Genomic DNA, 27,490 nt, shown 5'->3' with positions numbered 1-27,490 from the left:
GATTCTCAAAATCGGCAAGAGGGTGTGTGGTAGAGAGAGCCCACAACCTTCCACCACATGAAGGAACTAATATTTTTGAGACAACTACAACAAACTGAAATTTTTTGCACTAACACAAACGAATTTGTTATAATATTCAACACTGTTGACTACATCTGAATCCAAAACTCTAAATGAAATCATTCAGACAGTCTCCCTATTTTACACGGAAGCATGGAGAGATATGTGCTGAAATTTTAGAATGTCTCTTCTCGTACCTGCAAATGACAAAAATACATAAACTAGTCCGATCCATTGAGATCAGCGCATAGAAAAAGGATGGTAATTTCTCCTTTTCTTGCAAAGATATTATCTTTGTACGGCCGATCCAATACAAAAAGTCATTTGGTACAAAACATGCGAAACAACTATATCAGGATCGGACAGCTGAGATAGCCGTTATGGAATCGGACAGCTGAGATAGCCGTTATGGAATGTCATTCAAAGTGTTCCTCATTTTAACTGCATTCTGGCCCTCATCCTGGACAACAGAGCTTCATTGGCTGGGCTCGCCAGATCTCCCAGGTCAGGCCGCCATTTGCTTTGGATTCCATGAACTTCAGATTTCTTTACAGAGTTGCCTGGAAAACAAGTTAATAGATCCTTTGATCGTTGTCTTAGCCGGAAATAAACCTGAATTCAACTTAAACAGAGCACAGAGCACACCATAGCAAATCTGAACTCCCAGTTTACCTTCTTCAAGATTTTAACAGGAACTTGACCACCATTTATTTAATTTTGGACCAAATGAAATCCAGACGACAAAACATACTTTATTTCCCACAAACCACGTTACCAAGTATCAATCAGTGGGTCACCCAAAAGTAAATTTCCACTATTAGATAGGTTCTTATCGTTGGTCTACTGGAGAAACTGTAGTTATTACAACATAACAAAAGAGTTCTGCCATGGCAAATGATGCCACTGAGATATGACAAATTCTCCTTTTCAACTTTGAGTAGTACATTCGAAATACACCACGGTAAAGAGAAGCGTTACAACTTTATACATGTCCCCCACCCCCTCACCCCTCAGGGAAATTTCTGAAGCTTCTTTCAACTTCTGATGCAACCTTCTGCTTTTGAGAACTGGCCTTTTACATGGATCAATCACAAATTGTTATTGAGTGGTCACTAACAAGATATATCACTGACCAAGATGATTCCAACCAATCTAGTCAAACCCTACAGCAGGACTTCACAATGAGAGAGTTGTAGAAGGGTATTAGAAAGGAATAGAAACAAACTCATGAAGCGCAAACCGAAATTTTTCACACTAGAGTACCAAAGAGGCACAAGCAAATACTAAGCGTTTTCTTGCAGCAATATCACTTACTGGATCTGCTCCTAGTGAACTGGGTCTGGGTTGAATTTAACAGTCTCTCTCCAAATGAGCTCCTTAATATTTTCTTCTGTGAATGATGGTTGTTCGAAGTCAAAGCTAAATGGGACTCGGCAAACAGGCTCATCATTAATGTCATGAAGTGATCGTAGGTAAGGGTGACATAAAGCTTCATCAACTGCAAGTAAGAAAGAGATCAAATGAACAAACTATGATTGGAATTTTTTAAACAAAAAGAATTTAGAAGTTGAATTAAGGATATTGAAATGCACACCAGTAATACGCCTGCTGGGATCAAAGACAAGCATTTTCTCCAACAAATCAACAGCTGCCGGAGACCCATTGGGAAATCTCAGAGAAAAGTTTTTCTTTGGGTATTGTGGAAGTTGTCGAACATATCTCCGGGCATTATCACTTCGGAGAAACCCCAGACTAGAATCATCAGGTGAGCCTAGCAGCTTTCACAAAGAAAAAAATAAAAATAAAAATGAATCTTTGACTTCCATCATACATAGTGAACAGAGAGGACTTCCAAGACAAGATATTATTTCCTCTTTTTCTCGATTACTCTTTTAAACAAGTGAAGCACCCCTATGGTCTTTGACCCCCCCCCCACCTTTAGCTTTACATAAATAGACGTATTTGACACCTCAATATCAAACGTAAAGCATGGTGAAGATATCGATCTTATGTTAAAATTAGATCATAATATAACTAAAAATTAAAACCAAAAGATTTTAAAAGTCTCACCTCTGTAATAAGCCTCAGCTGATGAACATAGTCCTTTCCTGGAAAGAGAGGTTCTCTGGTCATGATTTCACCTAGTATGCATCCCACGGACCAGATGTCAATTGCAGCAGTGTACTCTGTACAATTCAAAAGCAGCTCTGGTGCTCGGTACCAACGGGTTACCACATACTCGGTCATAAAATCAGTTTCAGAAGTCGTTCGTGCAAGCCCAAAATCTCCAATCTTTAGGTCACAATTCGCATTTAAAAGTAAATTGCTGGGTTTAAGATCCCGATGCAATACATTTGCTGAATGCACGTACTTTAGACCTCGCAATAGTTGGTAAAGAAAGTACTGCATATCAAAGTAGATATTAGTTTCAACCAAGTGGTTGGTTTTCCTTTGATTAATTGAGCTTTTTGTTTGACATACACTTAGGGATCAGTCTCGATTTTCTTCTTTGACAAATTAAAGTAGTTTGTACCAAATGTATCTCAGAAACAACTTGGTGTTTAAGTGATCCATTTGTACAGCACACATGCAGGTGACGAAAAAGTCAACTAATTCTAGGTGTGACGTTGTGTACAAATATCACCAATCAGACAATTCTAGCCATATAGTCCATGGAGCAATGATTTAGAAAAAAAAATCAGTGACCCCATTCACTTAATGAGCAACCAGAAATATACAACTGTAAAAGTTTGTCTATTAGATACAATGTTCTTGAATGGTCATATAGATACATTTGCAAATTACATTGCGCTTTTAATAATAATGCATCAAAATGTAAGGATTTTCTGTTCATTTTAAATGCAAGACTAATCGATTAAATGTACAGCTACATATATAAAATGTTCGAGCAACATATTCGATAAAAATCCTGTAGTCCAACATCTTGCCACCTTTATATTCATAAATCCATATGAATCGTGCTATTTGCAACCTTTTTATATGTTTCATAGTTTAGTTGAGGGAAAATCCATGTCTTTTCAAAAGAAAAAAGAAAAAAAAGTTTAATTACAATTTAGACATTAAGACAATAACAAGAGTTACAGATGCTGATGTGGAAGTTCATTTGACTATGCCCAAAAATGTAAAAACAATCTGCATCATCAAGCAAAACTGTCCAGAGGATCGAGCTCTCGGTGAACTAAACAACATGCACAAATGAATTTTAGCTAGCAAACCTGGCAATGATCATCAGTTAAGGGTTGGCTGGAACGAATTATCTGATGAAGATCTGTATCCATTAATTCATAAACAATGTAAACATCATTGAAGTTCTCCCTCCTTGGAGGGCGAATGATGTCTTTCATAGTAATAACCTGTACAAGCAAACAAAAGAACAGGCAACATTAATAAAAAATTACCAAGCAAAATTCATCTTTCTTTAATGACAATGAGGAATAGGAATTAGAATATGAATATTCAGTTTGTCCATCACCATGTATGAATATCAATAGAACCTAAGCTTGTAAAAATTAACAACTGAAAATTTTCCTGCCAAAAAAGTTTCCAGGTCTTTTTTTTTGTGTGTGTTTGAGAACAACAAAATAGTTTCCACACCTATTTTTATAAAATGAAGGAGTTTCCATACCAGTTCTTAAATCTGAATCAGAGTTTGTGTGTCCATTACTGGCCCAAGACAATCCCAATCAAGATGATTCTTGACCCGATGAAAACCATTGAATAATATCAAATAAGTGAAAGATTTTGTCACTCTTTGGATATAGAAATCTTGAATAAAAGATTGAATGAAAGAAAAGAACATAAAGATTGGTTTAATCAACAAGATAATTGACCCTCTCACACCTGATTCACAAGGACTAGAAAAAAGTTGCAACATTTTTTGGAAACTGGTTTCCAGCAACCAGATAAGCATCCATTCTTCAAGTAATACACACTTCATTTTCTTAAGATCATAAAAGCAGTCGTCTCCATCAGACAAAACCTCCCTCTCCTAAGTCTGGTTCCAAATTCCAAGGGCCAACTTCCATAGTTTCCTATATTGAAGTCCTTATTTTGCCTCATAAATATTCTGGACCACATTCGGGGAATGAGACTTTTCTGGGAAAGTAGGCAAGGATGAGAAGAGAAAGGAAAAATGTAGGTGAGTAAAAAAAAACCCTGTAGAGGAGAATATACTACTCAATCCACAGTCTTACTTGAATGTAAGAAGGAAAGAAAAGTCAGACGCAGAAGAGAAGAAGCATTAAAAAAACATAAAATGTTTTAATATTTTCATTTGATTCATTTAAAAAAAAAAAATTCATTTGATTGAGAATGAACACCATGATGATAGACCAATACACAAGCTAGGACCTAATTCATTTCACAAATCTCAATCTTGGCTTCTTCATTACACTTCTTTGTTACAAAGTCCAACTCGCAGCTAATAGGAAATTACGAAGTGGTAATCCCATGTCTTTCCAATCTATAAAGCAACATCACATAGATATTAAGCACATTTCACCTTGGTCACAGTGTTAGCTCCACATAAACTTAACAAGAAATTGATATTTCAGATTTGCTGTATAAGAATTACAAGATGGCATAGCAGAATAACGCATGGATAATGTCAAGAAAAAGACCAATATTTTGCCTAACATTAACATATGAAAGTTCAATGGAGTACAACTTCTATTGATGATGTATCACGAATATAATTTAGATAAATGTATGATATTTTATAGGGATGCCTACAGTGGCATCACTGCTTCAAGAGCTCACCATAACACATTTTTATGAACCCCCCAATGCAATGTTATGTCTTGAAATCCCCAGATACAACATTTAATAGGTCTGTCTATTAATTTTCTTTCATCTATAGAGAGAGTGGAAGTACCAGAAAACAATTCCAATAAAGAAATATTTTTATCCTTCAAATTTGCTTGTACAGAAATCGGCTACATCCAGCTCATAAAACTATTTTTGCACTCCTGAAAAACAAGCTCTTTTGAATATTAGCTCAGATGAAACTGTCCTTGATAATCTTCATTTATTAATGGTTGCACTGATACCAAACCTCTCTGACCTAGGAGAGTTGTCAGGAGAGATAAAAAATATTGAGTGGGAGTAAAGATCCAATCCCATCAATCTAAATAACACACAAAAACAAATTGACTGTTTTCACATTATTAATCTTTATTCAGATGCAATAATCCAAAATAACCTCAAAGAACCTTGTCAAAGGAGAAGCTGTAACTCTAACTCAAATATGAACAGCAATCATCTCACCAGGAGCAAATTACATAAAAGAAAAGTGAATATGCCAATAGTTCTCACTAACACAACTAAGATCCAGTAACTTCTTAAAAAAGTAACTGAATAGATGAACGAATGTTAACTTCTCAAAAAAGTAACTGAAAAGATGAAAGAATGTTAAATCTATTCTACAGCAACTGGAATAGTGTCATCTAAACTGATCATTACAAATGATAAGAAAAAGACAGAGAAATGAAACTCACATTTTCATGATCCATGTGGCGCAGAAGCTTAATTTCTCTTAAAGTCCTTTTGGCATCAATTCTGTTATCAAACGCATTACCAATCTTCTTGATAGCAACTTCTTCATGTGTTTCCGAATTCATTGCAGCACTGTGGATCCAAACAGAGAAAACAATGAAAAATAAAAGAATGAAAAACCTAACATTCAGATGGTGTAAGAAAAGGAGCCTCTTTGAGAAAAACAGATAACATGTCAAGAGATAGTAGGAACATTTCACAGTTAGGCCCATGAAATGATAATTGCATTGACACATCAACTTGGTTTAGGTTGAGTTACCAGATCCTATGAAATGCTCTATCTTCCAAATATAATAAGTGATGGGCTTATACATTGGCAACATGAATGCTCATGGAAGAGCTGAAAAAATTTGTTGGCCTCTGTTGAAGAACAAAATATGGAAGTCTTACATGACTCTCATTCAAAATAGTTACATGGCAAGAAGGATTAACCAAGGAGGAATTTTAGAAGAGCTGAAAAAATTTGTTGGCCTCTGTTGAAGAACAAAATATGGAAGTCTTACATGACTCTCATTCAAAATAGTTACATGGGAAGAAGGATTAACCAAGGAGGAATTTTAGTACTATTAGACTTCTACTTTGTTAGAATTGTTTAATTGTTGTAGAACTTATCTTTTAAGAGTTGTACTTTTGGTATAACTGGGATATGAATAGTTTAATTTAACTTAGATTCTATTTATTCTCTCTATTTATCTCAACATGGTAACGAAGCAGGTTTTGTAACTCCATCAACCCTCAAAGACAATGAGTTTCGTTTTTTATCTATCATCTCTATTAGTTTTCTTTTCTTTTCTTTTCCCTTTAGTCTTCTTCTTTTCCAGCACCGATTTTTCCCTTGGATTTTTCACCTTCATAACGTTCTTTCCGTATTGCAAAATATATATTATCTGAAAAATCTATGAGTCTAGTTTTCAACATAAAGAAAAGTTTGTTGATTAGACTTTTCTAAAAAGAGAAATCGGCATTTGAAGCAGCAATGGTCAGGCAATCAAAATTATTTGTGTAACAACTATAAGCTTCACTTTTCGAGACATTTTGTACCATCAAGAAAATTTATATACAGAATTATATCTCAAAAGATAGATCTGTGAGTCTATTTTCTAACCCAGCATATCATTTCTCAATCCAATGTTTCCAAAGAGAGATATCAACATCGGAAATCAAAGGTCATGTTAGCAGCCTGTTGCCTGCAGAAATCAGAATTTTAAGCCAATTTTTCCTTCTCTCTTTTGAGTTGCTAGTTTTGTTTTGCCCAAGTCTTGAGTCTCCTATTTTGTTTTTAAACTCTAGTGCAAGTTTTTACCAACATGAATCCTTTTTGTTGGTCTTCTAAGTTGTTTTATATTTTTTTGGTGTCAAGATTGGTCACACTCATTAATCTATTGATTTGATGAGTACCTCCTTCTTATTTGGAAGTACGAGTGTTGCATTGTGTGTCTCTTTCCATCTGAAGTATGAGTATCACTAATTTTTTCTTTTACTTATATCTTTGAGTTCATGTAAAACCTCTAGTATTTCTTCAATTTTTCATTATTTTTCATCACTTCAGAGCAATGCCAATAGACCCACTACTTGCAAAGAACAAGAGTGTGCCCAACATCTAGTGTGAGTCAGTCTTTTTATTCACCCAAATGGTGATTTTTTCTGAGCAACCCTTAAATACTTAGTCTCTTTTTTTGTACCTTAAAATTGGGTTTTTTTTCCTCCTTTGCAATTGAGCTGAGTTTGTTCAAACTTCGACATTTCTTGATTGGTGTATGGAGCTTTGTCATTCGGTAAGGAGCTATTTTTCTTCTCCCATTATGTTTTGTCCAAACTGGGTCTTTATGTCCTTTTTATCCCAATTTGAGTGGGAGAAGTAGAAGAAGAAGTACAAGAGAGGTTTTTAATTTGGTCAATTTAATGTGACCAAAATATTTAGGTAAAGAGGAGAACAAGATGAAAAAAATTTCAGCCAAAGAAATTTAGAGTCCAAGTTTGAAGATCAAGATTTTTTTTTTTTTAAGCTCAAGTTACAAATTTCAACTTGAGGAGGAGCGTTGAAGAATAAATATGAAAGAGTCTTACATGATTCTCATGCAAAAGAGTCTAATGGGAAGAAGGTTCAGCCAAGGAGGAATTCTAGTATTATTAGACTTCTACTTTGTTACAGTTGTTTAGATATTGCCGGATTTATCTTTTAAGAGTTGTACTTTGGGTGTAACTTAGATAAGGGTAATTTAATTTAACTCAGATTTTATGCATTATCTCTATTATAAATAGAGACCCAATGTACTCAATTTACATCAATCAAGGAATTACTTTCTTCTCCAAAATTTCAAGAACCTCCACTCAGTTTTTCAACTAGTAGTCCCCCAAAAAAGAAGCTTTTAGATTAGTCAACAGAAATTTTTAAGTGTTTTTGTGCTTGCCAACCCTAAAATGGGACAACTCAATCCAAGCCAGTGATCAAAAAGAAGAATATTATATGAAGACTGAGACTACAAAAAGTTTGTTGGATGCCTCTAATCAATGTATTAAGTAACAATTTGGAGCATACTTAGTATTTGTGTCACAGCCATATCTCAAGCCTACAGAATTTTGATCCATAGTCAACATCAAAAGCAATAATATCATTTCATAGAGTTCTCCTTCTTGAGTTCAAAGGATTATCGAAATATCATTTCACAGGTGTCCAATAAAGCTCGGGTTTGTTGGGAATTAAACAACGACACTGATGCGGACAAGAAGGCACCCTTGAAGGTCTATTGCAAGAGGTTTGCAGCCAATTTATAAGGACCAGATAGAAATACATTAACACACATGTAAGACAGTTCACTGGAGTTTTTCTATGTCAATCTCTTGCATAAAACATAGGCTTTTTTAAGAAAGTTTTGAAATTATACAACAAAGTATTACTATTCCAGGAAATCAGGAATACAAATCTAATTTACAGCTAATACAAATCTGACCATACAATTACTGCTATTCATAGAAATTTTTGGATTTCAATCAATCCCAAATTCCCAACACTCCCCCTCAAGCTGGGGAGTAGATATTTTCCATCCCTAGCTTGCTCACAATCCTCTGAAATGTTGAACACGTTAATCCTTTAGTTAAGATATCTGCTAATTGGCCCTCTATAGAAACGTAGGGAGTGCAAATCAATCCGCTATCAAGTTTTCCCTTTATGAAATGTCTGTCAACTTCCACATGCTTAGTTCTGTCATGCTGAATTGGATTATGAGCTATGTTGATTGGACTTATTGTCACAACAAAGCTTCGTTGGGGTCTCCCATTTAATCTTCAAGTCTTCTAGGGTAATCTTGAGTCATAACAACATACAAATACCTTGTGCCATCAATCAAAACTCTGCTTATGCACTAGATCTCGCTACAACCGGTTGTTTCTTACTCCTCTAGGTTACCAAATTTCCACCAAAAAAGGTACAATACCCAAACGTTGATCTTTTGTCAGTAATAAAGCCGGCATAATCAGCATCTTTGTATGCTTCTAGTTCCATACTTGTGCCCTTTCTGAAGAGAATCCTTTTTCCCATGTTGCCTTTCAAATATTGTAAAATTTGGTATACTTCATGGAGATGGACATCCTTAGGGTTTTGCATGAACTGACTCACTACACTCACTGTGTATGCGATGTCAGGCTGCGTGTGTGGCAAATAGATTGGCCTCCCAACAAGTTGTTGGTACATGCCTTTGTCAGCTGGTTCTCCTTCCATAGACTCTCCTAGTTTATGATTTGGTTCAATAGGCATGTCTGGTCAGTAATAGAGTTTACCTCTTTCTTCTAGCAGATCAAGAACATATTTTTGCTGTGAAACAAAGATTCGTTCCTTGGATCGAGCTACTACTATTCCTAAGTACTTTAATTTTCCAAGATCCTTTATTTCGAATTCTTTCGCTAAATACTTCCAAAGAGCTTCTTTTTCATCTGGATCATTCCTAGTTACTATAATATCATCCACATAAACTATCAATGTCATGAATTCACCTGAAGCCGAATACTTGATAAACAATGTATGATCACCCTGGCTCTGCTTGTACTTCATATTCAAAATTGCTTTAGTAAATCTTCCAAACCATGCCTGAGGAGATTGTTTGAGCCTATACAAGGCCTTTTTCAGTTTACACACTTTGTTTTTACCTAGATTTATGCCAAAACCAGGTGGAAATTTTATATAGCTTTCCTCCTATAGATCTTCATGTAAAAAAGCATTCTTCACATTGAACTGTTGTAAAGTCTAATCATAGTTTGTTGTTAGAGATAACAATACCCTTACTATGTTCATCTTTGCCACTAGTGCAAACGTCTCCTGATAATCTACCTATAGGTCTATGTATATCCCTTGGCTATGAGTCTCGGCTTATACTTCTCAAAGGATCCATCCGACTTATACGTCACTATGAAAACCCATTTGCACCCCATCAGTCTCTTTCCCATTGGTAATTCCACTAGTTCCCATGTTTTATTCTTCTCCAAGGCCTCAATTTCTACTCTCATTGCATGCTTCCATTCCTCTTTGCCAAGTGCCTCAGATAAGGTTTGTGGGATGGCTATAGTGTTTAGATGAGTTAGAAAGCTTTTGTGTGAGGTTGATAATTTTTCAAAGGACACAAAATGGGATAAAGGATGTTGTGTGCACTTTCTAACACCCGTTCTCGTGGCTATGGGCAGATCCAAATCAAGAACAATAGGTGATACCCCAGCAAAAGGACTTACCTCATTCCTAAGTGACGATTTGGTTTCTTGAACTTACACAGGATTAATCACGGCTTTATCCTTCTTGAGTAAACCTGTAGTGGCTTTGTGAGTATAGGGTTTATTGGCCTTGATGGTTATTCAGAAAGATTAAGAATGATTCAATAGGCTCGGCTTCAAAAATGGGTTCAGAAGTGAGTTTAGTTTCAGGAGTGGGTTTAGTATGCATGAGAGATGTTTTGACTAACATGGATGGTTCTCTCAAAAACAAATCTTTATCTTCCATAGATAATGTCTCCCCCCTGAAGATAAGGGCAAGAAAAATGACTTTTTTGTGCAGCAAATGTAACATCGGCAGAAACATAAGTTTTACAAGTGGTAGGATTGTAGCACTTGTACCCTTTCTGAGTAGTTGAATATCCTATGAAGACACACTAGATAGCTCTAGGATCTAGCTTGCTCCGGCCATGAGAGTGAATATGAACAAATGAGACACATCCAAAAACCTTAGGAGCTAACTTAGTTGAGACATTGAAATCTAGAAAATACCGAGAGAACACCTTCATTGGACTTTTGAAATAAAGGACTCGAGAAGGGATACGATTTATTAGCTAAGCCGCGATGAGGACAGCTTCCCCCTAAAAGGTTTTTGGAACATTCTTTTGGAACAAAAAAGCACAAACAAAGGCTAAAAGATGACCATTTTTTCTTTCGGCAGCCCCATTTTGTTGGGGGGTGTCAACACATGAAAATTCATGAATAATTCCCTCTTTTTAAAAGTATGGAGACAAAATTTAATTAAAGTAGTCTCTAGCATTCTCTCTCCTCAACCTCTTAATTCCAGCATTGAATTCAATTTTGCCCATTGTATGAAAAATAGGAAAAAATCTGCCAATATCAGATTTTTTTTTTAGAAAATACCGAGTGCAATCATCTATGAACGAGACAAACCAACGAGCCCCTGAAATGTTGGGAACTCGAGATGGACCAAATATCACTGTGAATCAAAGAAAAAAGAACTGTAGTTCTTTTATTACTCAAAAGAAAGGAAACACATTGGTGTTTAGCGAATTCACAAATATCATAGTGAAAATCGTTTACAATAACATTCTTAAAACAAAGATGGAAACATGACACTAAGGATAAGGAAGGGTGTCCAAGTCTAAGATGATGAAGCCAAATTTGGTCTTTATATGAGAGTTGCTGGACAGAAACGAGAGAGGTGATTTGTCCCCATCGTTTACTTGGCCACTAGGTAATAAAGACGATGTCTTACCTTAGCGTGTCCAATCGTCCTCCTCATAACTTGGTCCTGAAATATACAAGAAATACGAGAAAACACCACGCTGCAATTTAGATCTTTAGTAAGTTGATGAATAGACACAAGATTTGTAGATAACTTAGGTACATGTAACATTTTTTTAAGGATCATGGAAGGACTTAGAACAATGTCTCCCTGGCCTGCAACAGTGGCCAAGGGATCCATCAGCAATGGCTATTTTTCCGTTGCTAGGGCAGGGATGATATGTGAGAAATTTGTGTGAAGAATGAGTCATATGATCAGTTTCCCCGGAGACAATGACCCAGGAGTTTGAAAAATCTGAAGTAGAGGCACTTAAAACATATAAGGAATGAAGCTTACCCGAATTTGCCAAGGAACAGGATACATGTAGACTTTTCTAATGAATTAAGGAGTGATCTCAACCTTCCAATGTCTTCTTTGTTGAATTCATTATGCTCTCCATTACTGGAATTTACAGCATCATGTGACCTGTCTTCCCTAGATTGAGTCATATTCACTTGGTTTCACTGTGTTCCACTTCTAGGTCCTCTATTCCACTGAGAACATTGTGGTTTTCCATGAAGCTTCCAGCATTGCTCCTTGGTATGACGAGGTTTTTTGCAATAGGTGCACTAGAGGTTATCCTTATTTGAGGGGCAAGACTCCATTCTCCCAACTTCTGAAGAGGCCAATGTTTTTCCAATATTAAACTTTGGTTTCTCATCATTGATTTTTCCAATTAACATTGTTGATCCTTCAACCAATTGAGGGTAAAACATTACTCCCCTTCGATCTTCTTCAGCGTTGATAATGGAGATGGTCTCATTCAATGAAGTTAAATCCTTTTTTTCTCAATATCTGAATTCTCACTGATCAAACTCAACATTTAAACCAGCAAGAAAATCATAAACTCGATCCTTTTCAATGAAATTCTTTAACGCAGTTGCATCATCGCTGCACTTCATCCCTAAATTCCTTTTTTCCCGATATCTGGATTCTCACTGATCAAACTCAACATTTAAACCAGTGAGAAAATTATAAACTTGATCCTTTTCAATGAAATTCTTTAACGCAGTTGTATGATCGCTACACTTCATCCCTAAATCTTTTTTTCCCAATATCTGAATTCTCACCTGATCAAACTCAACATTTAAACCAGCAAGAAAATCATAAACTCAATCCTTTTCAATGAAATTCCTTAACGCAGCTACATCATCATTGTACTTCATCTCAATATACCGATAATCGTCCATATCTTGCCATAGATTCTTCAAGAGATTGGCATACTCCGTGACTAAGCGATCTCCTTGTTTAGTGGCAGATTTTAGTTTTAATCTCAAAGACTCGAGCATGCCTTACCTAGAATAAGTTTGTTGTGCAGCTTCCATATTTCTTTAGACGTTGGTAGAAACATAAACATATCACTGATTTCTAGCAGCATGGAATTCCGTAGCCAAGACATGACCATGGAGTCTTCTTCATCCCAAGCATCAAATCTCGGATCTCCCTTCTTGGGCCCTGTATCAAGGAGATGACTCAATTTTCCCTTCCCTTTTAGAAAGATCTGAACCACTTGAGACCACTTCATATAATTTTTGTCATTCAATCTGTAGGCGGATTTAATATTTTGTAATTCTCCTGTTGTTTGATTGAGTGGCACCTCTTTGGATTGGGCAGTAGTGAGGGATTGAGCAGTAGGAGTTTTCTCTGTTGTGGAAGACATGTTGAAATCCTTTTGAAAAAGAAATTAAAGGGAAAAGAATGGTGATGAAGACCAGGTGAAAAACGTTGGATAAAGGGCTATGAAGACTGAAGATTTGGTGAAGGCTGAACTGCAAATGTGCAAACAATACTCTGTTTTTTTAACTAAAAAAAAGGTAGAAACAGTTGTATGGTCTTGACAATGAAGGCCTGTGTGATGAGGTTTTTTATCCCAGAAAATAGCCTAAAGCTCTGATATCATGAAGAAAATTCTGAAAATTTTATTCATGTTGAACTGATTGGATACAGGGACTTTATACAGCAAGGTATTGCTATTCTAGGAAATCAGGAATACAAATCTAATTTACAGCTAATACAAATCTGACTCTAATCTCTAGAAATCAGGAAATTATTATCTACTAATTCAAAGCTAATCTCCTATAATTAGACATATAAATCAGACCCTACAATTACTGTTATTCACAGAAATCTTGGGATTTCAATCGATCCTGAATTCCCAACACTTTTATCTAGAAATTGGATACATGACCCTCAAATCATGAATAAAAAGTTGCTGATTTTTGTTTGCAAATAGGGTCCATCTACAGAATAAATGTTTAGATTAGAATTTGGGTATATCATGTGCTTAATGAAGGATGCTAACTAGAACTACAAAGTTTAAACAACGCAGTTATTGCACATTGTAGATGATCTTTATGCAATTTTTTTTAATAGCATTAAGTTTTGTTCTGTTTTGAGCTATTTTCTGTAGAAAAAGTTTCCTACATTTTTCAAATGAGAGTATATATCTAATTCTCTTGTCTTCATATTGTCTCTTCTCTTCATCGCTTGCACAACTTTGAGGAATTTGTCACTGTCACAGTTTGTTGCATTTTAAGAGGGCAGAAATGATATTGCTCATGAGCATGTTTAGCTAAATAAAGTATCATATAAAAACATTGTTTGCAACAAGAGGGGGGGGTGGATCAATTTATCTTCTTCCCCCCTCCCATTCTCTTGTTCTTTCAGAATATGCCCTTTGACCATCATCCTTCCAAAAATATAGGAAAGGAAAAATATCTGAAAAAAGAACATTTATGTAACCAAGCAAGTAACTCAATATTCAGAGGGAAAGCAAGTAAATTCACTGAGGGACATGGGAAGACAAATAAATGGTCAAGAAAATTGTATATTCACCACAAACCTGACATTTTCCAGAGGTTTAGGTGTAGTAAAGGCAAAAGAGTGGATGGTTGCAAGGTTCATAATGGCTATAGAAGATTTTCTGATTTACAAGCTCAAATTCTGGCTTCATATTTAATCCATGAAACCCAGTTGAATCAATCTGAATTAAGATATAAACATAATAGTTCCATATTTTTTTCCAAGCAATTTTCTATTCTGGAACGTCCAATAGCAATGACAAAAACATAATTCTAACATACAATAAAATATGATAGTGGATATCGAAATAGTTTCCTTTATGATCATCACCAGAGCAGTATGAAAGCCCCATGCTGATGCTCTCAGTACAGAAGTTAAATCACGAAAAAAAAAAAAAAACTCCCACAAGAAAATTATAGACCATTAATCAGTATAAACACCCAATAAACCAAAAAGAAAAAGAAAAAGGATTCCACAAAATAAAGCGTTTAACAGTCGGAAAACTGATGTAGAATATAAAAAGATAACGATGGAAAAAAGAACCGTCTTTGGAGATCAATGTTCATAGAAGCAACTCAAAGGATGCCCAAGCAAAAGGAACTGTAACACACACAAAGGTCTTCCATGTTAAAGGTTGAAACCATGGAATTCAAATTGTATGAGGCAATGCCTGTTTCATAGACATGCAATCAAGAATCAAATAAGAAAAGGCTCTCAAAAAACTAATATGTGCGAACCACAGAATCTAATTCACAAAAAACATAAACACAGAAACCAAACAAAAGAAAACAAGGACAAGAGTTTCAAATCCTCACCATACAATGCCGTAAGCACCTCTGCCGACAGGTCGAATCGGCGGGACATACTTCTTGGAGACCTCAAAGAGATTCCCATAGACATTATACTGGACATAACGGCCGCCATGAGTAGGAATTCCTCTGATATGATGACCATCAGGTGCGGTCGAGCTCGACTCTGCAGACATTTGCAGAGGTCGAAATCCGAATATCCGAAAGTCCTGATGCGGATTCCGAACTCACCACAGGCGGCGCTGAAAAGATTTGCAGAAAAATTGGGATTTTTGCAAAGCGAAAAGAGAAGAGAATTTTTTTTTAAAGAACAACTGACTTTCGCTGAGCGGCTTTCGAAATGTCTTCGGTTCGCTTCTGGGAAGGTGGAGGGTAGAAGTTTGAAGAAAGAAAGGGCAGATGAAACGAGTCAGGGCATCGAGAGTCCGTGGTATGGACTCGTATCCGTCGCTGTCTCCACCTTTCTTCTTGTTTTTATATTGTTTTCTTACTTCTTTCCTTTTATCTGTTGCTCGTTTGTACATTGACAACGAAGCTTCCACTGTGCGCAAACAAGAGTTATTTAATTCATTACGAACAGTAAAAATTTTATAAAAAAAAACAACGTTCAGTATCGAGATCCTTTCAGTCTCTTTTCATACGTACCCACTTGCTATTACTTCTCAATAACTAGCTCAATAACCGCGGCGGGTCCCTGCTGCAAGTAAGCATTTCTAGATTACCGATAATTTCTCAAAACTATGAGGAAGACACACCTGGGGCTGGCAATGGCGATGGCGCAGGGGCTGAGGCTGGTTGGAGATGAGGATCACAGGGAGAGTATGTGACCCTTTTCTTTTTCGTGAGTTGGTAGCATTGTCACGAGAGGGAAGCTCGAGTCTGAAGGCCACTTGTCATCTGTTGTTTGAAGCACTGCGTGTACCATTCTCGACCAGCAAACACTCCTCTCATCCCTTTTCTTGATCAATGTTTGTCAGTGAGACATTTCGCCGAACAACACGAAGGTCTTCGTTATGTAAGAAGCAGGCTTTCGATTCTCTCCCAAGCCCGAAGGAAAATTTGACAGTTTGAATGGCTGTCTGGGTGATGGAAGGTGGCAGCCTTAGACACGACCGAAACAGTTACCTGTCGTCTACGAAGAGTAGACCGGAACAAGAGGAAAGTAAAATTATCTTCACATATCAAAATGTTCAATTTCTTTCCTTCATCTTCTGGTAATTGAGCGTCTACCCTGTGAAGGATAACACTAGTTTATTTAGATTCTACACTACTGTACACATTCATCACAAACAATAAATTCGATTTCCAAATTCTTCGGGCAATTTCGCAGCTTTGTTCACCAGAAGAGCAATCTAATATAAGTTCCTCATGTTGGAACGAAAGCAACTTAACATTTATCTAACTTTACCCATGATGCGGAAGGCTGATTTCAGCATCATCAGCGCCATTATTATCGAATATAAGGTCGCGGGCAGTTGTTTTTTTTTTTTTTTTCTCGAGGCGGCAATCGGCTGCAGGGACGTACGCTGTTTCCCATAAAGATTTCTGGTGAGGGTCGACGGGTTCTTATTAATCGATCGGATAGTATATGACTAAAGAATACCGTGATTATTATTGAAGTATTATTTATAAAATTATACATATATAGGTTTGAGTTGACACTAGTTATCATTATCTTTATCGATATCACTATATATATCTTTATCTCTATCGATTATAACGTAAGGAAGTTAACTAAGAAATATTTATGAATTATATAAATTAAACAGATACTATCATTGTTGTTAAAATCAACATTATCTTTATTGATATCACTATATTTATCTTTATCTCTATCGATTATAACGTCAGGAAGTTAACTAAGAAATATTAATGAATTATATAAATCAAACTGATACTATCATTGTTGTCAAAATCAGATTGAACAGGCGATTTAATCGAATTAAACTGGAAGTTAACTATTTTTCGGTTTTTATTTAGGTAAAACCAAGATTCACCTTAAAATCGGATGACCCAGCCGGTTGGTTAGTAGAAACCAAGCACTTATATGAAAAAATCATACAAGCTTATCAAATTATTAGATTGTATCAAAAGCTAATGAAATAAAAAAAATGGGTTAGATCAAAAGCGGCCATCCTATTGGTTTGATGACTGATTTAATTTTAATAACATTGCATGCAATCGCTAAATATACTATGCCACCATATGGGAATTAGTGAAATATAAGTTGGGTTATTGAGAGATGACTCCCCTAAAGTAGAAGATATAAGATATTGAACTGTTGTTGTAGAGAGGGCATTATTGGTGGAGAAGAATAGGAAGTGATTTCATAAAAAAAATATAAGCAATTTTGTATTGATTTAAGTGTGATAATTATATACAATTTTACAACAAAAAACACCTAATTCGAAGGTTGATTCAAAGGAGTCAAATGAGTCATATTTTTATGGACGACTCAACTTATTAGTTTACAGAGTCAAGATAATCTATTCTTTAGAAGATACAATTTCAACCCTCAAACCTAATCCACCCCCTCTCAAATCTAAGTCAATTTGACGAGTTCAATTCACCAGGCTCCTAGTAACTGCCTCTTCGCTTGCTATTACTTGTTTTGTCATTGCTTATGTGTATTCATATGGAAGTTGCCCCAAAAGGGAACCTCTTAAACATCTAGTCAAGCATGAACCGGAAGGAGGTGCCCATTGGCTTCTTTTGGAAGCTTATATGGACTTGGCCAACCCTAGGAGAAGTTAGCCTTTTTTTTTATGGCTATGTGTTAGAGATAAGATTATGACCGTAGAAAGGCTTGCGAAGTGGGGCATGACAGATCAATATTATTGTGGTTTTTGCTCGACTTCCACAAACAAAAACCCTCAACCATCAGTTTTTTTTATTGCTCAAAGTTTGTTGTACCAATATGGTCCCAAATTTTCACTTCATTCTAAGGTTTGTGTTTTGGGTACTCTCTCTATCCCATGGAGAGTTCTCTCTCATGGGTGCTTAGTAAAAATTTTAAGGAGCTTAGTAAAATTTTCTAAATACTAACATGAGTGCTCTCCCATGGGTGCAACTAGGTTAAATTGTATTTGAACCGAGTGATCCACACATGACCCACTACAAATTGAATATCAAACATTTGATATAAACACTACAAAAAAATAGATTTCATCAAGTGAATTCATTTAAGAATGTTACAATCATTTTATGCATATCAATATAGGAACAAGCTGTACTAAGGATATGTTGTTACGGGTTGAATTGCATCAAAACCTAACTCTAATATCATGTGATGACCGATTCAGAGCCATGGGCGGTGGGTACTTTCGTCAGTTACTCTTCTCAAAGGATAGGAAAGGCGTCTCTGCCTCTGGGATCTCAATCTAATCTCAATGGCGTCTCTAGCGACGGTTTCCCCTCTCCTTTCTTCGTGTTCATCGTCTTCTTCTTCACTACCGTTTGGAAGTCGACTTTCTTTCGTCTGTGTGTCTGTACCCTCAGCCAATGTGGTTCGAAATGCTGTAAACCTGAGACGCTTGTCGGTCAAGGCATCGGCGGGAGTAGTTCTTGTGGAGAAAACAGAGGCGGAGAAGGTTAATCGATTGAAAGCCACTTACTTGGAGAAGGTCGTTCCTCTGCTCAAAGAGGAGTTCTCCTACAAAAATTTTCTGGAGGTGAACTGAACGCGCTGCTGCTTTTTTATGTCGACCCTCGTGCTTTAGTGTTCCCTGGAGACTGTTGGCTCTGCAAATTGCAAATCATGATTTACCTGTTGCCTGCTAAATGATTTGTAATTTTACTTTATAACCTCTGAAATTGAAGGAGATAAAGGTCTGCTTTTGTAAATTTGTGATTATCAACTTTGCATTCTCTCACGCGAGGAGTAAGAAGTGCTTCTTCTTTTTTGTTTTTGTTTTTTTTTTTTTTTGCTAAATTTCGTGTACCTTTTGTGTGAGATTTTTTCTATTCGAATGCTTATATTATCTATTTCTTTTCTGATAATTTCGAACAAAGCTAAATGTTTTGTTTGGCCTCTTCTATAGTCTATCTTTTTTTTTTCTTAAGCATCGGGAACTGGCTAGTTTTTTTCCTGGAAGAGTTCTAAGAATTTCTTGCCCCTCTCGACACGATTCAAACTGATACCCTTTTATTCTCTTATAATTTCGTAGGTTCCAAAGATTGAGAAGATTGTTGTGAACTGTGGGATGGGGGACGCTGAGCAGAATTCCAAGGGCTTGGAAGCTGTCATAGAAGATTTGACCAGAATTACTGGGCAAAGGCCTGTGAAAACACGGGCCAGGAATTCTATTGCTACTTTCAAGCTTAGGGAGGGGCAAACTGTGGGAGTAGCTGTTACCCTCAGAGGAAATGTAAGTATTCTCTTGCTTTTCTTATTTTTACGTTTTATATAATATGATTATAAATGCTTTAGTATCATATCAGTAAATAGGGATGTTGATTTCAGTCACTGTGCGAAGTTCTAGTTCAATCCTGCTTACTCATTTTGTAATCCTTAGTGTAAAATATAAGTTGATAGATTAGACTACAGATGGTGCTTCCATGTTCCAGAAAATTTTGAACTAGGGAGAGGAGGTTCTTAACTCGATATGAGTTTGTCTAATTCCTGATGTACCTACTTTAAGAACAGCAATGTTGCAGATTTTTGGAATAAGCTTGTAATAATGAGCACTATTTTTCTTCTCAAAGGCAATTGCTGATTACTGGATGTAATGAGACTTAGACTAATACATCTTTACATGGGAAGACAACTAACTGCACTTGTGTGGGCCTCAAACGTTTTTCTGATTCCTTCTGATACTAACTTCCTCTTCGGCTTTGTCTGTGATTACACCGAAAGAGTGTCACCATATTCTTAATTCCTCCTTTATCAATGGAGTTTTTTTTTCATATCCTTGGGACTGTCATCTGACATATCAGTTTCTTTATATTCGGATGATGTATTCTTTCCTAGATTGTCTTGTCAACTTGGGACTTCCTCGGACTAGAGACTTTAGGGTGTAAACCCCAACAGCTTTGATGGGCACAAGAAACCTTTTTCTGATTCCTTCTGATACTAACTATTCTCTTTGGCTAGTCTGTGATTACGCCAAAAGAATGTCACCATATTCTTAATTCCTCCTGTATCGATGGAGTTTTTTTTTCATATCCTTGGGACTGTCATCTGACATATCAGTTTCTTTATATTCAGATGATGTACTCTTTCCTAGATCGTCTTGTCAACTTGGGACTTCCTCGGACTAGAGACTTCCAGGGTGTAAACTCCAACAGCTTTGATGGGCACGGGAACTACAGCATTGGTATGCGCGATCAGGGTGTGTTTCCTGAGATTAGGTATGATGCACTGGGTAAACCCAGGGGAATGGATGTCTGCATAACCACAACTGCCAAGACAGATAAAGAAGGTCAGAGGCTTCTCGCTCTATTTGGGATGCCCTTTAGAGAGGGTGGAGGTCCAACTGTCTTGGTGCGGAAGAAGAAAAAGAAGGCTCATCACTTTGACTCGAAATCTAAAGGAAGAAGGTGATGTTACTGGAGCCAGCAAGTATGTAATTTTATTTTTGATCATTTAAACTATTAAGTTTCGACTCAAGCAGGGTGAAATTTGTTGGAAACGTCTTTTCTTTTGCACAATGAGATCATTATCATGTTTCTTTGTTGCAAGCTTATGTAATTCTGTATATTTAGGCTTGTTTAGGTTGATGTTTTGAAAGTGAGAAATTTTCTCTTCCTGCTTTCCTCTGCAGTTAACATAAGATGTAAAACGTGAAATATGAATAACACCTATTAGTGGCGGAGCCAGAATGGGTAAATCATATTAGAGGGAAAGAAATGTTGGTTTCAAAATCTCCATTTAACTTACTTTTGATGATAACAAACAACTAGTAATTAATTGTGAATTTTGAGTGAGAATAGTAAAAAAAAAACCTAATCCAAGTTATAGAAATGTAATCATGAAGTGTCAAATGGCCTATTGAAAAAGAGCATAAATAGCTCAAACCAGAAAGCACAATGTTTGAACAACTTATTAGCATTTCATTTGATTCGACTGAACAAGAGAGAGAAAGCTCTTGGGAAGATTGTCTAGGCTAACATTGGAATACATAGAAGATCATCCAATGTAGCTGGGGATGCAAAGGCTATCCATCCCAACAACATGAATTTAATTGTTCGAATGACCAAGAGAGCAAAAGGTCTTGACTAAGATCAATTGTAGAGAACAAGGCACTCAACTAAAGTGTGTCAAGCCAACAAAAGCGATTCTCAAAGCAAAATTCCCATATCAAAACCCAAGGACATAAATTCCTGCAATTGTGAAAATAGATGCTCTAAAGTGTATTTCAGCTTGGGTAAGAGTTTCAAATCTCTCCAATTATATAAGATGAGCAAGATAGCAGACAACCTATGGGATTGGGTGTGTATCAATCATCATTGAACAATAGAAGATCATGAAGAAAATGACTCAAGGACTGGGCAGCCAATTGATTGAGCAATTGTGCGATTGTGAAGAAAACCTGAGTAAAAATTCAAAACCTTGATGCGAGAAAAAGGGTGATCTCAATTTGGATGGTCACAACAATGAAGAACTTGAGTGAAGAACAAAAACAATGACTTCAAAAAATGCCAAGGATGAATGGAATAGAGATTCAACAACCGAAGTTAACGTTTATGGAAGCAACAGAAGAAATCGACCAAAATAGAGAGTAAAGAGAAATCCATAAGACAGGTTCCACAATTAGGAGTACAAATAGCATATAGAATTAACATTATATCCAAACACATAACACTTGCAAGGTGGGATATGTGTGTAGATAAAAGAAAAGATTTGAAGATAATCCAAGTCCTAAGTAGCATATGGAAGAGTTTGAAGAAGAAGTTGATGAGTACAAAAAAGTACTATCCATTAGAAGGTCTTAGAAGGCCTACTACACCTTCAAAAAGAAGGTTATAGTTGAGGTAAACCTTGCACACAAGGTTCAAGCCAAACCAGGGGAGAGTTGTTATGAACCCCATTTCTCAACCCTAGAGAGCTCACATAGGCTTTGGAGGATGACTAGAAGAATAATCCCTTCTAGGAAAATTTGTTATTGTCAATAATTATTTTCCATCAAACCATAGGAAACTCTTTTGCTTAGTAATTTAATTTCAATGGAATAATTCCACCTAGAATAGAGCCCTTTTCTTGCGAAAATTAGTTTTTGCCAATGAATGTCATTAATAAATAAAATTTTACTTTGACAGTTATTTTATTTGTATTTTTATAAAGCATTTATATAATATAAATTTTCAAATTAATTTAAGTGAAATAAATTTGAACCTTCATTATAGATTATGTATTTAAATAATTTTAATATATTGTATTTATATAAAATGACTATATTATTAAATAATTAAACCAAAAGTGGCTTTTCTGTGAATTTTCCTTCTCCACAATATTTTATCTATTGTTTTAAAGTTCAATTTTGACATAGAAAAGTTTTTTGTTTCTAACTAATACTTAAAAATATTAATTTAAAAAAATCTAATTTATACTGTTATATACTTTGTCTTGAATATGAATAAACGAATAAGTATTGTTATATTTGTAATAATTATATTAGATCATTTATAATTATTTTAAATATTATTAATATAAGTTATTGTTATTATTATTTTAAGACGACTATTTTTATACTTTTAATTATTATAAATATGTATTATTATTATTATTATTATTTAATTTACTTTACTATAATTACAATAAGTTATCTATCACTACTGTTGAAATAAGTTATTTTTATTATACAATTTTTAGAATGAATTATTATTATTATTATTATTACTAATAATAATTTTTACTATATTATTATGAATTCTTATCAGTACATTATATGATCATGATTCATATTTAATCTACTAGTGCCTTAGTTTCTACTAACTTTCATTAAATCAAGACAATGATCGATCAATATATATGGAATGATTCATCAACTACAGAGCTGGTGGGTGCCTATAAAACTATTGATTGATCAATCACCATATCTAATGATTGATCGGTAATAGATTTTTCTTCAATCTTTAGTAGAGTAGTTTCTTTTTGAAGCATGAAAAACAAAAAAATAAGAAGGCTAACAATTCTCCAAAGCAGCCAAATTCACATAGAAATTACTTAGGATATCGGTACCTTCTCAAGTTGGCACGAGTTAACTCACTGTCCACTTTTCACTCTATTTCCCCCTTTCATCTTGCAACGCTTCATTTTTTTATATGCAAACCATTCCAAATTTGTATTAGTTGGTACTAGATCCGATGAATTGTAGGTTTGTGGGGCTCATTTACTAAGAATGAACTTGATGAACAAATAGGAGAAGGAGAATTTAGATGTAAAGATTGACTCAAGAATAGGTACTTCTATTTCTATTCGGTTTAGAGGATACTCAAACCTTCTAGGAGTTTTTCTGTTGTACTTGCACTTACAAGCATATCAAGTGTTTAAAAAAAAAGTCCAAAAGATGAACATGAGAGAAACCACCTTGAAATCCTTTGGCACATGTTGTGATGGGTTTAAGGAAGAATTCAAGAAAGTCCACACCAAAAATAGTAGCAAGAGGAGAATTAGAGGATGAGGCCAGCATTTGCTTCAACTTTTGAAGTACTTCATAATCCTCTTCTACGAGATCTTAAGTGGCTTCTTGTGGTGAAGGGCCACCTTTTTTGTTTTTTTGAAAAAACATATGCTTGATTCATGTGAGCTAGCTTCTCATGCAGCTTCCAACACCTCTTTGTTGAATTTATGGAAAAAAAAATACTTAATTGACATGTTATAATCAGAGTACATATAGTAGAGCCCAATTACGATAAAACTATCTTTGTCCCAATTGCATTCAAACTCTAACACTTAAAGATAAGTCATAGCATAATTAAATAACTCAATATAGATAAAAGATAAACATAACTCAAACTAGAACTCTTCTAGGACATAACTATAAGATAAATATGCATTTATGAGTCTTTCTTTATCTTCCAACTTATGTGATAAGGATGCCAGCTCGTGGTAATCATGATGGATCCTACTTTTTATGGGCTTGAACCCATCATGTGTGCCTTTCGTAGTCGTGTGACCCATCTTATAATACTCATAGATATATGAGTTTTCTTTGGTCATGTGGGCTAGTGCCCATCTTCCAATACTCTCAATCAAATGGTTATTAAATCCACAATAGGAGGAAATCTTTGGAGGTTTCTCCAAAACTTCAGCCTGTGCCTCTACCACTATTTTTGCCTCTGTCTCTCCCTAAAGTGAACTATCCACCACCTTGAGAAAACGTAACAAGATACTCAACAATTTCTGTTTTTAGTTCTTGTGACTTGGTTGGAATTTGGAGCATGGTGGCACAAATATCATCAATGGCAGTGGAGTTCAAAGTTTGTGTTTTGATAATCTCCCGATGAGGCTGAAGATTGGCAAGACAAATGGCTCCCACTAGTTCTTCCCATTGCTTTTCTCTTGACCAACAATGTCTCTGGAGTAAAACTGAGTTAACTTCCATTCTTGCAAGAGACCTTTGGATAGCCTGAAAAACATCATACAGTATTGCCAATTACACATGTTATACAAAGAGTTTTTATGGTTAAAATGAGGGGGTTGATAGAATTAGATAATGAAGGAGTATGAAATTTGAAATTTTTAAGAAAGAAGAACAAGTGAGATAAAGAGAAGAGGGTGGAAAAAGAAACTAAAACAAGAGAGGGGGATGAGAGAAATCAAAATTTTCATGGACGAAAGAGGGAGGGAAGGAGATTTCTATGTTGCCTTTTATCATCTCTTTTCGGGATGTGCCAAACCGATCCTGGGGGTATTTTGTCTCTGAATCAGTAAATAACCATTTCGTTGTCTTTGATAGAAGAATCGCAATCTTCGATGAGCGAGTTATCCTGTGAAATTTCGAGGTGGGTCATCTGTCAGACCGTACGGTAAACGATCAGATCGCAATCGTCTGTTTGCAATTGCGCCTCCTTGGCCTCCTCCGTCTGTAGTCCTGCTCTGGTTTGGAAGTCGGATCAAGGGCTCCTAGTCCTGGCTACTCTTTAACCGTTCTCCTCCGCTTCTGCTCTCTCCCACTGCAGACTGCAGAGCATCCATGACTTCTCTGCAGCTACACCACCCCACCCATAACTCTTCTTCCTCTCCTTACCTCTTATCCGCATTCTTCTCTCCCTTTCCGCTCAAAACCCTGAACTTCAGGGCCAAAAAGCCGTCTCGCCCGAGTCCTGCTCTCTGCGCTTTGCAATGGAATCGCAAACCCGAGCTGGCAGGCCCTACCCCTCGAGTGGCAGTTATCACCTCTGGCAAAGGCGGCGTTGGTAAGACCACCACCACTGCGAACATCGGCCTTTCCCTTGCTCGTCTCGGCTTCTCCGTTATCGCCGTTGACGCGGACGTCGGCCTTCGCAACCTCGACCTCCTCCTCGGACTCGAGAACCGCGTCAACTATACCGCAATCGACGTTCTTAACGGTGACTGCCGCCTCGACCAGGCCCTTGTCCGCGACAAACGTTGGTCCAATTTTCAGCTCCTCTGCATCTCCAAGCCCCGTTCCAAGCTCCCTCTCGGCTTCGGAGGAAAAGCCCTCATCTGGATCGTCGATTCCCTTAAGTCTGGTCCCACCACCCCGGATTTCATTCTCATAGATTGTCCGGCAGGTATTGACGCTGGCTTCATCACGGCCATTACTCCGGCCAACGAGGCCATACTGGTCACCACACCGGACATCACGGCCCTGAGAGATGCGGACCGGGTTACTGGTTTACTAGAGTGTGATGGGATTAAGGATATTAAGATGATTGTTAATAGAGTTCGAACTGATTTGATTAGAGGGGAGGATATGATGTCGGTCTTGGATGTGCAAGAGATGCTGGGTCTGGCCCTATTGGGTGTGATTCCAGAGGATGCAGAAGTTATTAGGAGTACAAACAGAGGGTTCCCACTGGTGCTGAACAAGCCACCTACCTTGGCCGGGTTGGCATTTGAACAGGCGGCTTGGAGACTGGTGGAGCAGGATAGTATGAAAGCCGTTATGATTGAGGAGGAGCCGAAGAAGCGTGGATTCTTCTCATTTTTCGGAGGCTAAAGATCTTCACTGCTTGACTACTGTTCGGGAAGGGACTTTTTTCAGAGTTGCCGGAGAGGATAGGATTCAATATTCTGTTAAGATGTACAGAGAGAAGGTGCATTTTTGCCTAGTCATATTCTCAATTAGAGCTTTAATCCTTTTGTTTTCCTCCTTTTCTTTTTAAACCTTTACCATCTTTTTATGGACTTTTAGTGCTTGATTCATATTGCTTGTGAAGTTGACACGTCTGTTTTGTACTTTGTGTTTGAATTTTGGAGATTGTAAACAGCATTGTAAATGAGTAGGTGACTTGTGGAATTGTAATCTTCGTCTCTTCCGTTTACAGTGTGAAGTGTGGCATGTTTGCTTCAATCTTAAGTAATGAAGGTCACAAAAAGTGAAAATAAACATGAATAGAAATTTCACTTTCATGCATATTCTATTGTACTGGAAAACTATCCCGAACTGCTATTTAGATAGGCATATTTTTTGATACATGAAATGGGACTTGTTGCTGAAAGTTCCCTCCAGTTGATTTTTTTCATTCTGAATTTCGTGGATAGAGATATCCATATTCCTGCATATGGAAGCAGAAATGGCTGTCCTGGAATTCTGTTAACCCTCAACTTGAGAGTGATGTTTTCTTCCATCTTGTATAATTTCTTGGGAATGCTAATTGACATGAAGTGAACATAAATAAAAAATATTCTCTCATGCGTATCTTATAGACTGAGAAAAGTTTCCCAGAATGGCCAAAAGAATAGGTAAATTCTTGTCTGCATAAAATGGAAAGTTTTGCTTCCTTCTCTTGTTCTCTGTGTTACTCTTTGTCCAGAATTAAAGAGATAAAATATCGTCCATTTGCGTAAGTGAATAATAGCTGCTCTTTTGTTCGGAAGTTGTAGAGGTTGGGATGTTAAGTGGATAGAATGTCTGTCTTCTCCAGAACCTTTGTGCCATTCTATTGTAATGATGGTTCAAATGCTTTTTATGTAAAAAACAAAAATGGATCAACTGTTAATAGTAGGATTGGGTAGATTGGGATCTCATACATTTGTAATTTCCATGCCAAGAAGAAGAAATATAAATCGTGG

At 36.4% G+C, this 27,490-nt stretch overlaps 3 protein-coding genes across 4 annotated transcripts; 2 read left to right on the top strand and 1 right to left on the bottom strand.

Moving 5' to 3' along the window:
* Positions 1 to 667: 667 nt before the first annotated feature.
* LOC137948001 (mitogen-activated protein kinase homolog MMK2-like) lies at positions 668 to 16,330 on the bottom strand. 2 transcript variants are annotated; one of them, XM_068793892.1, is made up of 9 exons: positions 16,044 to 16,330; positions 15,608 to 15,829; positions 15,295 to 15,530; positions 5,577 to 5,706; positions 3,297 to 3,434; positions 2,131 to 2,463; positions 1,655 to 1,838; positions 1,375 to 1,558; positions 669 to 1,234 (listed from the first exon to the last, which is right to left on the bottom strand). In XM_068793892.1, the coding sequence occupies exons 3-8, from the start codon at positions 15,462 to 15,464 to the stop codon at positions 1,386 to 1,388; spliced, it is 1,128 nt and encodes a 375-aa protein (XP_068649993.1). In that variant the 5' UTR covers positions 15,465 to 15,530; positions 15,608 to 15,829; positions 16,044 to 16,330; the 3' UTR covers positions 669 to 1,234; positions 1,375 to 1,385. The 2 variants fall into 2 exon arrangements, with proteins under 2 accessions (XP_068649994.1, XP_068649993.1); XM_068793893.1 differs by having other exon boundaries at positions 668 to 1,223; positions 15,295 to 15,829.
* A 2,278-nt stretch (positions 16,331 to 18,608) lies between these two features.
* Positions 18,609 to 21,039, top strand: LOC137948688 (large ribosomal subunit protein uL5c). The gene is made up of 3 exons (XM_068794824.1): positions 18,609 to 18,959; positions 19,455 to 19,655; positions 20,495 to 21,039. The coding sequence occupies exons 1-3, from the start codon at positions 18,678 to 18,680 to the stop codon at positions 20,828 to 20,830; spliced, it is 819 nt and encodes a 272-aa protein (XP_068650925.1). The 5' UTR covers positions 18,609 to 18,677; the 3' UTR covers positions 20,831 to 21,039.
* Positions 21,040 to 25,086: 4,047 nt separating this feature from the next.
* Positions 25,087 to 26,831, top strand: LOC137948653 (septum site-determining protein minD homolog, chloroplastic). Its single transcript, XM_068794767.1, has one exon. The coding sequence runs from the start codon at positions 25,425 to 25,427 to the stop codon at positions 26,412 to 26,414; it is 990 nt and encodes a 329-aa protein (XP_068650868.1). The 5' UTR covers positions 25,087 to 25,424; the 3' UTR covers positions 26,415 to 26,831.
* The last annotated feature ends 659 nt before the right edge of the window (positions 26,832 to 27,490 follow it).

This window comes from Aristolochia californica, unplaced genomic scaffold, assembly GCF_029961685.1.
Source record: "Aristolochia californica isolate CCGP_79_NKW_82.1479 unplaced genomic scaffold, dmAriCali1.0.hap1 SCAF_13, whole genome shotgun sequence".
In the NCBI taxonomy this organism is placed as follows: Eukaryota; Viridiplantae; Streptophyta; class Magnoliopsida; order Piperales; family Aristolochiaceae; genus Aristolochia; species Aristolochia californica.
The sequence above is the reverse complement of the archived record's forward strand: the minus strand, read 5'-3'. Positions and strand labels throughout refer to the sequence as shown.